Raw genomic sequence first — 14,719 nt, 5'->3', positions numbered from 1 at the left:
GCAACTGTAACTCAGGAAGGAACCTCCTATCTCTCTGCTTCACCTCCCCAATCCTGTTCTTAGTCGCCTGCAGGCTCCTCCTCTTTCTTCCTCTTTTCTTTCACCCCCTATGTGCTTTCTCCAAACTGAGGATCATGCTCTCAGAACATCGAAGCAGCTCAACTCCACTATCAAAATGAAATGCTGCTTTCTTTTCAGGTCGAAAGAACCAAATACTGACATCAAACCTGCACACATCATCTACTGATAAGATCATTTATTCAGATCAATACACACAGACACACTAACGGTAAATCATCAGGAAGTTCCGCAATCATTTTCTATAATCTGAGTTCATGGAATTTCATCCAGAATCTGTTGATGGAACGTTTTCCTTACAGTAAGCAAAATGTCTGTTCCTCACACTTCTGGAAATACTGTAATGTGTGATATTTCACAGTTTCACATATAATAGGATTGTTATTTTTGGTAAAGGCATATTGGCATTTTTACATTTGTCTGTGTGTCATACAGTAAGGAGTCAGAAGTAGTGATGAATGCAATAAATCATAATTTGCTTTAAAAAAAAAACACACACAAACAAGTTCATAGAGGGGTTTTTTCCCACAGATTTTATTCCTCATCAACCCTTTCATTTCTGTCAGGCCAAAGTATTTATGGTGTATGTAATTTTGTAATTTGTGTGAAAGCAATGAAAAGGTGTTATTAGACTATTAGTTAAAAGTGCAATATGTTTTTGCAAAATTATAAAGAGTTTAGACAGCTGGCGTAACTATTTTAAAAGGATGGACTTTTGGAGAGTTTTGTGTTTTGTAGTTTTGTATTTAGTGTGAAAATAATGAAATGGGCATTTAGTTTTGCAAAATTATCAAGGGCTGTTAACTGTTTTGACACTATGGACCTTAGCTTGGAGAAATGTGTCAAATCAACTGAGTAAAAACTGTAAGATGCATGGAGTCACTTTCTCATTATTCATTATAATCCAGTTCACGCATGTTGCATGGGTGTATGGAATTACACAGAGTGTACTCGGGACTTAAATAGAAAACGGAGAGGTGTGGCAAGTGTTTGCATACTACGTGTATGATTTGCCTGAGACTAAACATGAAAAGGCAGAGCTTGTTAGATAGAGTACCACACATTCTGTATATCTGAGTGAGAGGTCAGCGTCTCATAGTGGCATCAAATCCTTTTAGATCTACATTATACAGTCTGGGTGTGTGTCTTTTCTTTGTATAAGGGGTTTTCTGTAAACCTTGGCTGCTGCTATACAATCACACTGTTCTGTACAGTCATTAGCTGTTAACTGGCAGCTAAGTGTGGAGTGTGAAGTTGCAGTATAATATGCTTTAACATCCCAGTGTGCAACAGATAGATCATGCAAAAGGGTGTATTGAATGTAGGGCTCATTTTTCCTCATTAGAAACATTTCTATTGTGTTGCTCCAGTCAGTATTTACTCAAAAGAGGAAGCTCAGCTAGTTTTTTAAACCTTCAGTGCATCAGAATGTTAATGGTGAGAAGCGGAAGCTGTCATTGTTCAGACATCTCGTCACGAGGAAGTCATTTTAATCTTAATCTCCTTTTTCCCCCTTCTCAGTATTTCCATGTAGACTCTGGATATGAAGGTGTAGCTCGGCCCCGGCCTCTGTATACAATTTACTTTCAGCAAGCTGCTGTAAGTAAACAGTTATGTTGTAAGATGAAAAAAAGCGTATTGGTGCACTACAGTGTGGTTTGTCTCAGTGCAGCTGGCTGCTGCGTTAGGCTGCAGCAGTCACCAGGATTGAGACTGAGCAGCTATATCATAAGTATAGTATAGTGGGAAGTTGTCTTTCAGCATGCATATGGTGTTAGTGCATCTTCCCCTGGTGCTTGTATCATTTAATGGCCATTTGATAAGCATCTATTTCACTTTTACTCATCATCCAATCAGTTCATCTTACAACAATCTGAACAACTTGAAAAAACAAAAATCAAATAGCAACAATTTATTGACTGTTGGAACATGGATACAAAACTAACAGTGGAAACTGAAACTGAGATTCATCTGAAATAAATTTATTCACATTTACTATTTTGTGAGGACTGAAATTGTGCGTTGTCCAGTTTGGATGTTTGTCAAGTTGAACGCAACTACAACTTCAACAAACACGTGTTTGTAGACACACTTTAGCTAAATTTTTTTTTTTTTTTTTTTTTCATTTAGCTGAACTTCCTGTAACAACACAAACTAAGCATAAGCAACTCCAAATCAATGTTCTTGCTCTGCCCTCTGAAAATCAAGTTAAGGTTAAAGTGACAATTGCTCTCTGGCACATGATGATATGAACAAAACTAAGTCTCCTGTTCCCTCCTCTTCACTCTGGGTTTGGTAGGTAGTGCAAAACCTCACAAAGGAAAAGTTTTGCATAGAAGTGACTTTCTTTCTACCTGTTCAATGTAATAGAGTTTTGAGCCAACTCTGTTAAAACAGATGTAGGTACTGTCTAGACCCCAGTACTTAATTAAGGCCATCTGGAGCCATCTAAAGCTTTTACATGAATACAAGTTTAAATGTTTAACTGAACAATAAATAGAACAAAACCCCACAACGTCACAAATGCAATACTTCAAGGGAGTGAGCAGAGCCAACTACAGAACCTGGGAGCTACCAATTCACTTGACATCTTTTTGAAAGCGTTCCTGTTCTACATCTTTTTCAGTCTCTTGTCAGTTTCTTCCAATAGGGCTTTACTTTTATGATCACAGAGCATTCAAATGTTTTCAGAATATGTTCTGTGGTCAGTGCTTTGTATGTGGGATAGTTTTCCAGACGCATACCTCAGCCAAACAGAGGTAAGAAAACATGACCAGGATGTTACGAAGGGTAAATGTGCTTCCTGTTCCTTTCCTCCATCAACTGCACTGATCAGAAGGGATAAGACAAGCCAAAGCAACATGGCAAATCAATGTCTCTGATCACTATCTTATCTTTGTAGTCTCAAGATATTCTCAGTGTTAACTTTGTGAACAAAATTATGATGAAAAACATTTTTATCAATAGGCATTTTACATAAGATCAAACAGAAAATCTAGGCAACGTGAACTTCAAAAAAACAACAACAAGCCTAAAATTATTTTGTATTTTGCGGAAAGGAAAATACACCAAAACTCAAATTTGGTCATGTTTTTCCTTTACAGAAAGTGAACCTAAAGTCACATTATTTACCTCTCACCATCTCCCTTGCCTGAAAAACTTTTAGCATGTTAACATTGCTGCAAAACTAACACTGGTTGCTGAAATTGATAATGAGAATTATTAACATGGTCTGAACCTGGTAACAGTAGGAGAATGCTCAAGAGGCAGAATGGACATAATTCTGATCAAACAAATACCGTTTAGAACAGAAATAGAAACTTTTTATATATGGTAAAGCCAGCATTTTCAACCAAGAGAGGTATTAACTTCTTGTGTTTGCTATCAGTGAGCCGTCCACCCACACATCCCGTTGTTCATCATGTTTCTCCTTGTATAAGCTACATAAATCCAGGTTGAGGTGGGCAGATGGGCAGAGGTAAATATTTGAACGATTTACTCTTCTCCCACAAGATGAGCGTCTTATATCGAATTAGTCTCATCCCATCTGCCTACTTCCTCTTCCTGAGCCGGCCTCTCCTGCCTCTGCCGGAGGAGGGGCCGGCCCCTGCCGGGCCCAAAGCGTTATCCGAGGGGCTGGCAGCGATGTTGATTTGTCCTTCTTGAATTTCGTTGCGGGCCTCCGGAGGCAGGTGTTCGATCTGCTGCTGGGTCTCCAAATAAAACATCACGTCTCTCAGCTGCTCCTGCAGCTCCGCTATTGTCCCGTCCTTACACTCTCCTGCGAAGACAGCAGACAGTCAGACAGATGATTAACATATTTGGAACATGAAAACAGATGTGTTTTACTACAACCCTGCTTTCACAAATTATAAAACATTAGAAACCACCCAAGTCCCACCATGGATAAGCATGCAGTGAATGACCATCAGGCCGAGATGTGTATTGTCAAGATGTGTAGGCTATAATTCATGCTGTTGTGCCTGCGCATGTCATTACAGTGACACATGTGGCCTTGTTGGCACTCACATACACTTCAGTACAAAATCCCTTCATTTGTAAACAAAGATATTAGCACAAACCATTTGTTTGACTTATTTTCTAAGTCAAATTCTTACTAAGCTATAGAATGTATACAACCCACATTGCCGGCCACAATGTCACAACACTTCTGTGTGGCCTTGCTGTGGGGAAATAAACATGTAAACATCGTGTGTGACAAAATCCTAGCAAAGCCTCAGGAAACCATTACAAACTTTACAATAATCATTCCTGAAAAGGCATAATACTGACAATATGAACACTTTATTCCACAGCTGAGCTGGTCTAAAAAGTCTGAGCGTGTGCATCAAATGTAAACCTCTGTTGACATTTAGACAGTCAGCATTTGGCAGCCATTGGAAGCATATATGAAAGAGAAGAAGAATATCCAGGCTGTAAAACCTGACGATTGAGTGTGATGTAGCCTAAGAAGCAGCTGCACACATAGCCTGTACTGTTGCGCTTTGCAGCAACACCCAGGATGTTGAAACACTGCAGGTGGAGTAAGCTCTCAGACCTTACAGGGCAGCAGCCATGTTGGAAGACCACCACGGAATTCCAGCGGTGCTGCCTAGTCTGATTTACTGCTGTCAACACATTAAACACCATGGTCAACTTTTGTTGTGTGGTTGGCTGTTCCAAAAGCAAAACAATTACCAGAAAAAAGAAGACAACTATGGATAGCCTCAATCAGTCGCGAAGATGTCAAGCTAGCATGATTGGTAAAAATGAAAAGCAAACTGAAATAATGACGAGGTGCTGGTCTTCCACCAACTAGCCTACTCAGTGGTCTTCCAACCATATGGCTGCTATGGTATTTACAACGCTTCTGCAAAGGCCCGATATGCAAAAAGCATCAAGCACCAAAGCACTGAATGAGACAGTCTTCCTCTGGAGTAAGCCTTACCAAATCCCTCTCATCAAAACACACAAATACGTGGAATCCTTTCCACATAAACAAAGCACTGGGCACAATTTGTTTAAACAATCCTCTTGAGCAGAGCTGACTGGTGGAGGAAAAATGCACTTAGGTCAATAACCATAGACCCAAAACTGCCATTCAGACCTCTGCAGTGATAATCATAGGCACAGCCGCTGATGGCTGCAGCCATGAGCAACACCATAATCCTGTGAGCCCAGGCAGTTCAGTGCTGGAGAAGTGGCTGTGGGCAGACAGTCGCCTTTATTTTGGCTATCTTGACTTGGAGAGATGTCGGTGACTTTGAACCAATTGTTGGAGCATGTTTGGCAGGAGTTTTAGTGTTAAAGACTGCTCAACTTGCTGCGGTTTCATGAAGAACAGTGGCCACCATGATGTTGGCATGGAAGTCTGAGCTGACATCAGTGATGAGCAACTGTGGAAAGAGGTGCATCCTCTTCAACTGTAATGTCTGTGCATTGGTTTGAACCAGGAAAAACAGTCAAGCAACTCTGAATCAGCTGACTGTAAATGTTAATCTAAGGCGTGAGCAAGAACAGTCTGTTGAGAACATAGAGAGGGATACTATGCTCCAGTTGCAGTGCATAAACCCCTTAACACAAACACTAAAAATGCACTTTTAGAGTGAAGTCATATAGTCAGATGAGTCAATCCTCCCCTCTAAACATATGAATGAGTAAACCTTGTGCATGTTGCTGGCATAGTCTCTGAACTCCTTAGAGAGAAGATAAATGTCAATATGTACGAAGCTCTTCTGAGAGATCATGTTCATCCTCTGGTGCTTTTTAAGCGATTACAAGTTTTGTTTTGCCCTTAAATTTTGAGTTGTCACCTTCTGTGCTGAGAAGTTTTCCCACCAGTGATCAAACCTGGCATCCAAATAATGACTGGGCAAATAATAGTGACTCTACAGTGTCTCAAATAGTGGGGAGGGTATTCTCTATTGCAGCCCAACTCTGTGATTTAGACGGATGTATTTTTACATAAAAATCTTACTTAGTGCAGCTTTGAGTTGAATACTAATTAGCAGTATGTATCAGCTTTAAAAGAGGTCTGATAATCACCACTTTTAATGTGTGAGTTTTCAAATCAACATAGGGCAACTAACAAAAAGGCCGGCTAGTTGGTGCCTGAATACCAGATACATCAATCACATTGAAAAGGGAACCGTCTGGAAAATCATGACAACATATTCCCAACACAGACAAACTGCATCAGCAAAGTAACAGTGATTTCAAGTCAAACCTCACTGATGGACACACTGGATAGTCGCTAAACATCAAACTAAAAAAATGCCACAGAATTGAAGAAACTCCTCTGCTGGAAGCTGGAATTTAAGGTGCGGCATGTCAAGGTACAACCACAAACAAAGTTGAATAGTGCCAGTAAAAAATTGGCAACCTTGCTCACAATGTAAGTATATTTAATCTACAAAGTTAAAAACATTTGACATTTCGGCCTTCAAAGGCCTTCTTCAGAATTTATGGCAGAGCTCCCATTCAGAATTCAAGTGAATCCGGGGTCAATGCACAAAGATACATAAACTGGTGCAAGGAGCACAAAACCTGGATCCCTGACCAATAGAAAAAAGTATTAGTGGGTGGATTTTACTGGCTTATTTTAAGCCAAGTGAAGGTAAATGCCAATAAACTCAAAGCTTCTGAGACATCATGTTCATCCTACAGTGACGTATTTTAACCTTTCACTTTTCTTACTACATTAGGATGGGTTTATGTTTGGAGAAAGCCAGAGGCGGCCTTCAAATCACAATGTCTGTTGCCAGCTGTTAAACATGGTGCTGGATCTGTAATAGTGTGGGAAGCCATTTCATTGGCGTTATAAGGTCTATGGGAGTCATTAGGTCTGATGATTGCTCTGCGTTGTCCTATATCAGCCAAGGAATATGAGGCCATTTTACAGAACCAGGTGCACCCCATGGTGCAAACACTGTTCCCTCATGATGCTCCTATATTCCCAGATGATATACAAACTGCTACACAAATTCAACAGTGGGATGGACTGGACTGGAATCCATTATTTTGTTGCAAAGTAGATTTCCTCCTCCTCCATCCCTCAAAGAACTGGAGGCTTTCCTCCTTGAAGAATGGTCCAATATCCAGGATACACGGTTCAGGACTTGTGTGGCAGCACTTCGAGGACTAAAGCTGATTTCAAGGCAAAGGGCACCCCCACCCTTTATTATATTATACTGGATATTCATACATTGTAAGGTGTTCATTTTTATTTTCTCCACCCTCTATATGTACATTTCCATGCATAACAACATGCAATCCTTCCTCTCTACCTGGAATGTGACCAACAGACTGAGCTACAGGCACGGCTTGCTGCGAAACTATAATTTGTTTATGATTTGCAAATGATGTTCTATAAATGAGGAAGTTTTCTCTGCTGTTGGAGACAGTACCAGTAAGTACAAGCCTTATAGCTTCAGGCTCATATGACCCTGTCTCTATGGCCTTACTGCCATTTTGCGAGGGTTGTATGGAATGAATGGGGGACACATGGTGACAGAAAATGCATGGTGCACACTGTGGCCTGCGCCTTTTGCTAGCAAAAAGAAACGCATAACAAATTTTCTCCTTCATGTGGACAATTGCTGTGTATCTCGCCTACTCGCTCCTGGTGAAGCACTAAGGCACTGGGAGGCTTCTTGCTCATTTTCAAGTGACTGAAAGAATAATGATGGGAATGGTAATTGTCCTAATTTTGTTTTGCCATTTTGTCATGGTAGTGCTGTAACTGCCATGTGTCCTGTTGAAGTGTCCTTGAGCAAAAGACTGATCCCCTACCTGCTCGTTCATTATAAGTCGCTCTAGATAAGAGTGTCACACAATTCCTAAAATGTCAGTCTAAATGTAAAATAAACAGGCATTGTGAAGGGTAAGCGAGTGTAGCTTGACAACCAAACATTCCAACCAAGCATTCCTTGCGCCCATCCTTCCCGACCTGCTATACTGGATATATTTCCTGAGCCTGACATTAGGTATATTGACTGATTGGTTGGATGCTAGCAGCAGCAGGTGGTAACAAGGTGAACTGGCAGATGATCAGGCAGCTGGCTGACTCAAATTGAACATACATTTCCTTTGCTGCTCATTCTGTAGAAGGAGCAGTGAGATGCAACAGCAGAGATGGAGATGCTAGATTTGGTGAAGCTGCTGGCAAGGTGGTGAAACGTTATGCAATAGGTAATAGTGGCTGAACGAAGCCAGAATGATGTACGGAGGCAGCGACAGTGAGTATCACAGCATCAGGGAGGGGACAATAAACATGACCTGATGGCCATTCACTGTCTGCTTTAACTAGTAGCAAGGTTTTAATCTTTTATGAAGAAAATATTGAGCAGTGTCTTCTAGAGACAGGCCTCTCGGACACCTCATGACTTCAAAAACGTTTTCATCCCATCCATTCAAGTCCATTTAAGGGCCTGTATTTGGATTAAGGCACAACTCTTGGTCTTACACCTACTACTCACCATTCTCTCTTCCTTTGCGTTCCTCCTCTGCCAGCTGGGCTTGGAGCTGAACCTGATTGGCTCTCAGACAGCGGTTCATCTCCTGCTCCTCCTTCAGCTCCTGGCTCAGCTTCACCACACGATTGTTCAACTGGGTACACCTGGAGGCAGAGATACAGTGCAACTGTGTGTTGGCAAGGTCCCTTTAACATTTTTTTATTCTTTTTCCAAGCACTGAGATCACTGGGTTTTTTTTGTGTGATACACCCAGGAGGTCAGGAGGGGTTGTGTCTTTGAAGCCAAGTTTCCATTGTGTACGTGTGAATGCTGCAGTAGCGGCCAGATCCAACACACGCTAATGCAAATCTAATAGCAGTAAAGGTCGGGATTGGCTCCAATGTTAACACATTACCTCTAGTTTGCAGAGCTTACTACAGGCTCTTACTTGCACACCAAAATTGCCACCAATGTGGTAGGAATTCATGAAGTATATCATTGGATAGGAATTTCACGTGTTATTAACAGTTCAACTATAAAAAAAAATTAATAAAAAACAGAAAATGGTTCACTAAATATTGTACATTGAGACTATATGCATTGAGTATATTCAGACCTGTGCAGTTCGTGCATCCTGGTATGACTGGATTATGACAGTCATCAGAAGAAGAGGAGAGAGGTAAAAATGTAACCACAGAAATAAAACGTGATGGATGACTGGAAAGATGACTGGTGTGTCAGTCTACACTCACTTTTTATCCATGCCCTGTTTATCCTTGGATAACTCTCCTAGCTTTCGCTCCAGGTTATCACAGCGCTCTATGGTCTCCTTAAACTTAGCCTTCATGTTGTTTATCTGAAACACACACATAAACACAGGAGTTTGAGTCTTAAAATCAGCTATTATACTCAACTAAACTTATTCAAAGACTTCAGAATGGTATCAAAGCCTGGCGTTAGGCTTAGCTCTCAGTACCTCCTCAGCTGTCTCTTTCTCCAGATGAACGATCTTATTCTCCCAGTAGATCCTCTGAGACTCAAGTTGACTCGTCAGCAAGTAGGAGTACTGCAGACAACGAAGGTGCATTAGAGCATTTCTGAGTGTTGGTCTAACAAAGAAAGCGAAACAAAACACACTTACTTCTAGTTGTAGTGCATCTATCTTCTCAGCGTGGCAGGTGTCTCCCTCACACTCATACTGTACCATCTTCCCATCTGTCTTGCTGGCCACCAGCCGATGCACGTAGTTATCTACAACAACAAAGATCACCATGGGCTGGGCGGTCAATGTACTGCCAAGGTGCCACAGACATTATACCTACATTATATCCAGGTTGTAACAAAAAAAAACCTACAGCTGTATATTCCACATACAGAATTCAAATTTTGGGCCATAGGGGATAGGGAGAATTATCTTTTTAAACCTTTCCCTTAAAAAGTAGGTTTATTAGTCTAAAGTACAGTAGACTTATTAGCTATACATTTTTGGGCCATACTCTTTGACCCTGCAACTTGTCCTCTGTCCTCAACTTTTGGCACCCCTATCCCCACTAACACACACATACACACAAACTCTGTACCTCCTGCGTAGTCCCAGACGCGGTGGTTGGTGAGCTGCATGGCGTAAGTATGCTGCGTTTCCTCAAAGTGCTTGTAGGCGTGGCGACTGACATAGCGACCACAACCGATGTGCCCGCAGATCAAACAAATCCATAGGTTCTACGGACAGAACGGTGTGGGACGAGAAAGGATTCAATTAAATACAAAAACGGGAAAGTGGATTAAAATGAAGACCCAGTTAAGATGCCCCTGGAAGAGATGTAGTGCTAGACAGACAGTAGTTACCTCCTGCACTCCGCACTCAAAGCACTTGTTCTCTTCGACGGGTTCTGGTGTTTGACAGTACCTACATACAGGACACCTGAAGAACAGAGCAGATATTCATCTACACACACACCGTGACCACCGGCAGCAGCAAACACCTCTATTGTCACAACCGTGCGCAACGGTCTTTCCTTTTGTCACAGAGAAGAATACAGTAAAACGGAGGCCAAAAACAAACACATGACATGAAGCATGGAGAAATAACCACCGGACACCAGGAGAATCGGGTGAAAAGCTCAGAGCATGTGATTCTGTCAGTGGTGGGAAGGCTCCTTTTATTTCATTGCTGTATTAGTTTTATATCTATGAGATGTCAGTGTTTATCACAAATTAGCATTATGTGAGAAACATTGACATGATAACATGGTAATTCCAGTGTGTGTGTGTGTGTGTGTGTGTGTGTGCGTGTTACTCACGAGGCGTCTTCCCAGCGCTGGAGGCACTGGCTGTGAAAGCTGTGGTTGCAGAGTGTGGTGAGAACGCCGTTAACTGACTCATCCATTCTCTCCAGGCACACGGTGCACTTAGGAAGCTCGGTCAACTCCATCACCGGCAGACTGGCTCCCTGAGGAGGGTGGGGCAAAGAGTGGGAGAGGAGGGGAACGGGAACACAGAAAGAGACAGAGAGTGAGAGAGAGACACAGAGAGAGAGAGAGAGAGAGAGAGACACAGAGAGAGAAAGAACATGCAATACAATAGATCATGGATGGGCAGCCATGGGCAACCGTGCAATAGATATACAAATAGAAAAGAACAATAGCAATCTTTTGCTATTATTTTGACCAAATACTACAGGGACTGTCTACAAGATAAGATGACACTTAAAAAATTTAGGATACAGCAAAGACAATAGCACAAATGGGGGGTATTTAACCATAGTGCAACTGACAATAAGAAAACTAGAACATATTAGGTAGAAATATATGAATTACAAGTATTAAAATATGAATCACAGCATGTATGAGGGTGAGCAAACTGTAGTAGAACATCTTGAGACAGAAAAAATGAATAAGAAACATGTATGATATATACCAAAACTATGAAATAAGGGCAGTATGAAAATAAATAAAAACAATAACAATAACAACTGAATATCAAGATATACGCAATAAAACAAATGAGAAAAAAAGAAGTAGAATTTAGGGACTCTGTTTCTAAATGTAGAATAGTAGAGTGATGAGTAAGAAATCTCAGCTTGGGTAAATACACACCTGTTCAGACTTTATGACCTCGGCCCGCTCCACATAGACCAGCTGGCACACTGCTTCCTCTATGGAGTTGAACTGGCGGCCGTTGCACGCCGTGTAGAAACTGTCTGCGTCTGCCTGTCCAGAGACGGGGAGAAGAAAGGAGCAGCATTAGGTCAGGGAGTGAATACAGACAGCTGTATGTAGAGATGCAAAACAAACGCATAGCTAGAATACACTCAGTAGAATGCAAACATCCGCTAACTCTGAACAATTCTCTGACTCGCAAAGCTGCAGCCTCCATAACAGTTTAGGCTAGTTAACCTTAATTTGTAAAAAGAGCCTCCTGCCAGCACTTGCACAAGCATAAGAGTTATGACTACAAATGATAATTGTTGAATGGCGGAAATCCCAGATCCAGATCATTACCAAAATCTAATCAACTGATCCTTGTACTGAGGGCGATCGGTCCAAATCTCATCCAAATCTATCTTGCTAGCAGACAAACAGGCAGACAGGTGTCTTCATTGGCAGAGGTAAAAAACCTACCACTCCAGATTCAATTATGCTGAGACCTTACCTGCGTACTGAACTTAATCAGAACCATGTATTGGTTCGGGGTGGAGTCCCGTATGATCTTCATATGCTCCATGACATCATTAAAGGGCGCCACAAGCTTCATGAGGTCATGGCTGGTCATGGTAGCAGGGACAGTCAGGATGCACAGCATGGCGCTACGTCTCGCATCTTCAGTCAGTGATGTCATTTTGCTGCAACGAGACAAAAAAAAAAATCATATATCATGTTAAAATAGCATATATACTCGATAAAAACATACATGAATATATATGAGGTGTGACTCACTTGGTCTTGTAGAGGTGCATGATACCATGGACGATCTCCACGGAGGGGTTCCCACTGAAGAAAGAGATCTGGTCTGGCAGCTGCTTGGAGGGCGAGTCTGGAGTCGTGCCTGTGTCTGCAGTGATGTCCTGTGAACCCTCGCTGCCCTCCTTACTGTCTGATTCAGTCTTTGCAGCCTGAGACCCACTGTCCCCATCTCCTGTGCCACCAGTGTCTTCACCCCCTCCTTTATCTAGAACAGTCAAGACGGAGGAAATTCAATAGTTTCATATCTGCAAGCATCATCAGGTTTCTGTAAAGACTCAGTTTAAGCCTGACACTGTTCTGATAACATGTTCATTTCAAACGTGTGGGTTTCTTGTAACGTGAATGCGGGGACGTGCTTACCTGGATTGGGTTCAAAGGTCTCAATGACCATGTCTCCCATGGCTCTGCTACCAATGTGTTGGTGCAGGACAGCTGTTCGCTCGAGCTCGGTCTTTCCGCCTAGGGAGAGATTGGCCAAGCCCAGAGCCTTCTCTTGCAGTTCCTCCTCTGACATGCCTTCAACTGCAGGGGGCAAGAGATGCAGCGACAGGCCTCAGTTTCTATGGGCTCCAACGGACAAACTGGGCTACACACACCTTCCATCTCTCTCTCTCTCTCTCTCTCTCTCTCTCTCTCTCTCTATTTCTCACCCTCTCTCACACACACATACCTGATGGGCATTCATACACAATTAACACAATACATTTTGTTCTAGTTGTTCAAAAACAATGCCTACTTTTTTTTAATCTAAAACAATGAACTGACTGACAGAGTCAATTGTTTGAGACCCTTTACAGAAAGCACAAGCGGTGTCACTACTGCATCACTGCTGAGTCACTGTGAGGAAGTTTCTGTCACAACAAGGGTTAGGCTATAAAAGATTAGCATGGTCTTCTGTCTGCTAACTGTCTGCTAACTGTTTGCTTGTTAGCTGCCTGGCTAACACCAGTAACTGTAGTGCTGCGATAACTCACCAGCTGAGTACTGGAAACCTTGTGGAGAAGGAGACTGGTCGGCTAATTCCAAACGGATAACGACCAGAGACACACTCATGTGTTATGAAGGAAACGGCTATTTTTTTGAGAAAAACAAAACAAACAATGACAGCCAACCAGCTTTACTCTAGCTAGATGACTAGCAAGCTAGTTAGCATCCACATTCAGATCCTATCTCTCGCTAGCTAGGTAGCCACAGGCAGGCAATGCCTTGAAGTTCAGTTACGTTAGACGACCAACAGTCCGTTAGTTATAATCATTTCTTCTTCGCCGTCCGTAACAATTACATTTCTATGTCGATATTATCTGTAGTTTGATCCACTATAAAAACCTCTTTGGTTTTGTTTCCCGTCTGTATTCCCAGCTGTTTATAGGATGTGCTCTTCTTCATATAAATTTTAAGCCAGATAAAATGCATCTCAGGCGTGTTGCTGCCCCCTATAGGAACATAATATGCACAGAAATCTAATGTAGACGACACACGTGTCGGGAATGTCAGACTAGGTATACACGTAGCGTTACACGATATATTTACGAACTCGAGTGACAACAATGTATTGCTAACATCATATATACAAATATATTTTAGTAATACACACCATTCAAGGCTATATCTACATACACTGAGACAGAGATATAGTGTGTAACAGTTACACTATCAAAACTGCAATATGTATGCTATTTCAATGTATGAGATTTCTGCCCGCCAAATCTTCACAGAAGAGAGGAAAGGCAATTTAGAAAGAGTAACAAACAATTTTCAATGTAATCTAAAATCTAAACCTGCTAACCCCATTACCCTATTGCTAAAAATGTGCCTAGATAGACAAAGTTGCACCTGTAGGTAACCAATTACCAGTAAAACTGAGAAGCAAGAAATGATCTGGCTACTCGCCCTGTTGATGCTTGAGGAATGTTCACTTATTTCACTGTTGCACTAATTCCAAGTCGTACAAGTTATTCACCATTTCTTTAAGCAGGCTCGAGAAAATTTCAATAGTACCACTTTTGTGGACTGTATCTTACATGAAAGGCTCATTATATCCCCTCTGTAGATGTAATATAGATAGAATTGAAAATTGCTTTTAAGGTTTTACTGATTACTTTTAAAGCAATGGTTTGGGATCAGCCTATAACTCCATATGTACAGTGCTATTACACCTAGAGATCAAGTGTTTTTCCCCAAAAGTCTAGATAAAATATAAAAGGTTCATTAGGGCCCCTAAACTTT

General features: G+C 41.6%; 1 protein-coding gene across 2 annotated transcripts; it reads right to left on the bottom strand.

Annotated features, from left to right (window-relative positions):
- Nucleotides 1–1,945: 1,945 nt before the first annotated feature.
- brap (BRCA1 associated protein) lies at nt 1,946–13,860 on the bottom strand. Of its 2 annotated transcripts, none has more exons than XM_071522922.1 (13): nt 13,468–13,860; nt 12,854–13,015; nt 12,467–12,662; nt 12,183–12,372; nt 11,627–11,740; nt 10,832–10,980; nt 10,377–10,452; nt 10,112–10,250; nt 9,673–9,782; nt 9,508–9,597; nt 9,284–9,387; nt 8,556–8,695; nt 1,946–3,859 (listed from the first exon to the last, which is right to left on the bottom strand). In XM_071522922.1, the coding sequence occupies exons 1-13, from the start codon at nt 13,544–13,546 to the stop codon at nt 3,630–3,632; spliced, it is 1,779 nt and encodes a 592-aa protein (XP_071379023.1). In that variant the 5' UTR covers nt 13,547–13,860; the 3' UTR covers nt 1,946–3,629. The 2 variants fall into 2 exon arrangements, with proteins under 2 accessions (XP_071379023.1, XP_071379022.1); XM_071522921.1 differs by having other exon boundaries at nt 1,947–3,859; nt 12,467–12,698.
- Nucleotides 13,861–14,719: the final 859 nt, after the last annotated feature.

The sequence above is a fragment of the Centroberyx affinis genome, unplaced genomic scaffold (assembly GCF_046629955.1).
Source record: "Centroberyx affinis isolate AG114_WGS23_722 - 3 ecotype Tasmania unplaced genomic scaffold, CSIRO-AGI_Caff_v1 ptg001044l_1, whole genome shotgun sequence".
NCBI lineage: Eukaryota > Metazoa > Chordata > Actinopteri > Beryciformes > Berycidae > Centroberyx > Centroberyx affinis.
Note: the sequence above shows the minus strand (reverse complement) of the source record. Positions and strands in the feature narration are given on the sequence as shown.

What these genes read in the sequence shown, in the direction of transcription:
- brap (XM_071522921.1), bottom strand. Translation starts at nt 13,546, where the DNA reads ATGAGTGTGTCTCTGGTCGTTATCCGTTTGGAATTAGCCGACCAGTCT. An exon ending in TGATTAAGTTCAGTACGCAG is followed by an intron (nt 11,741 to 12,182) that starts GTAAGGTCTCAG and finishes GTCTCTGGACAG; the next exon opens with GCAGACGCAGACAGTTTCTA. An exon ending in TAGATGCACTACAACTAGAA is followed by an intron (nt 9,598 to 9,672) that starts GTAAGTGTGTTT and finishes CGTTGTCTGCAG; the next exon opens with TACTCCTACTTGCTGACGAG.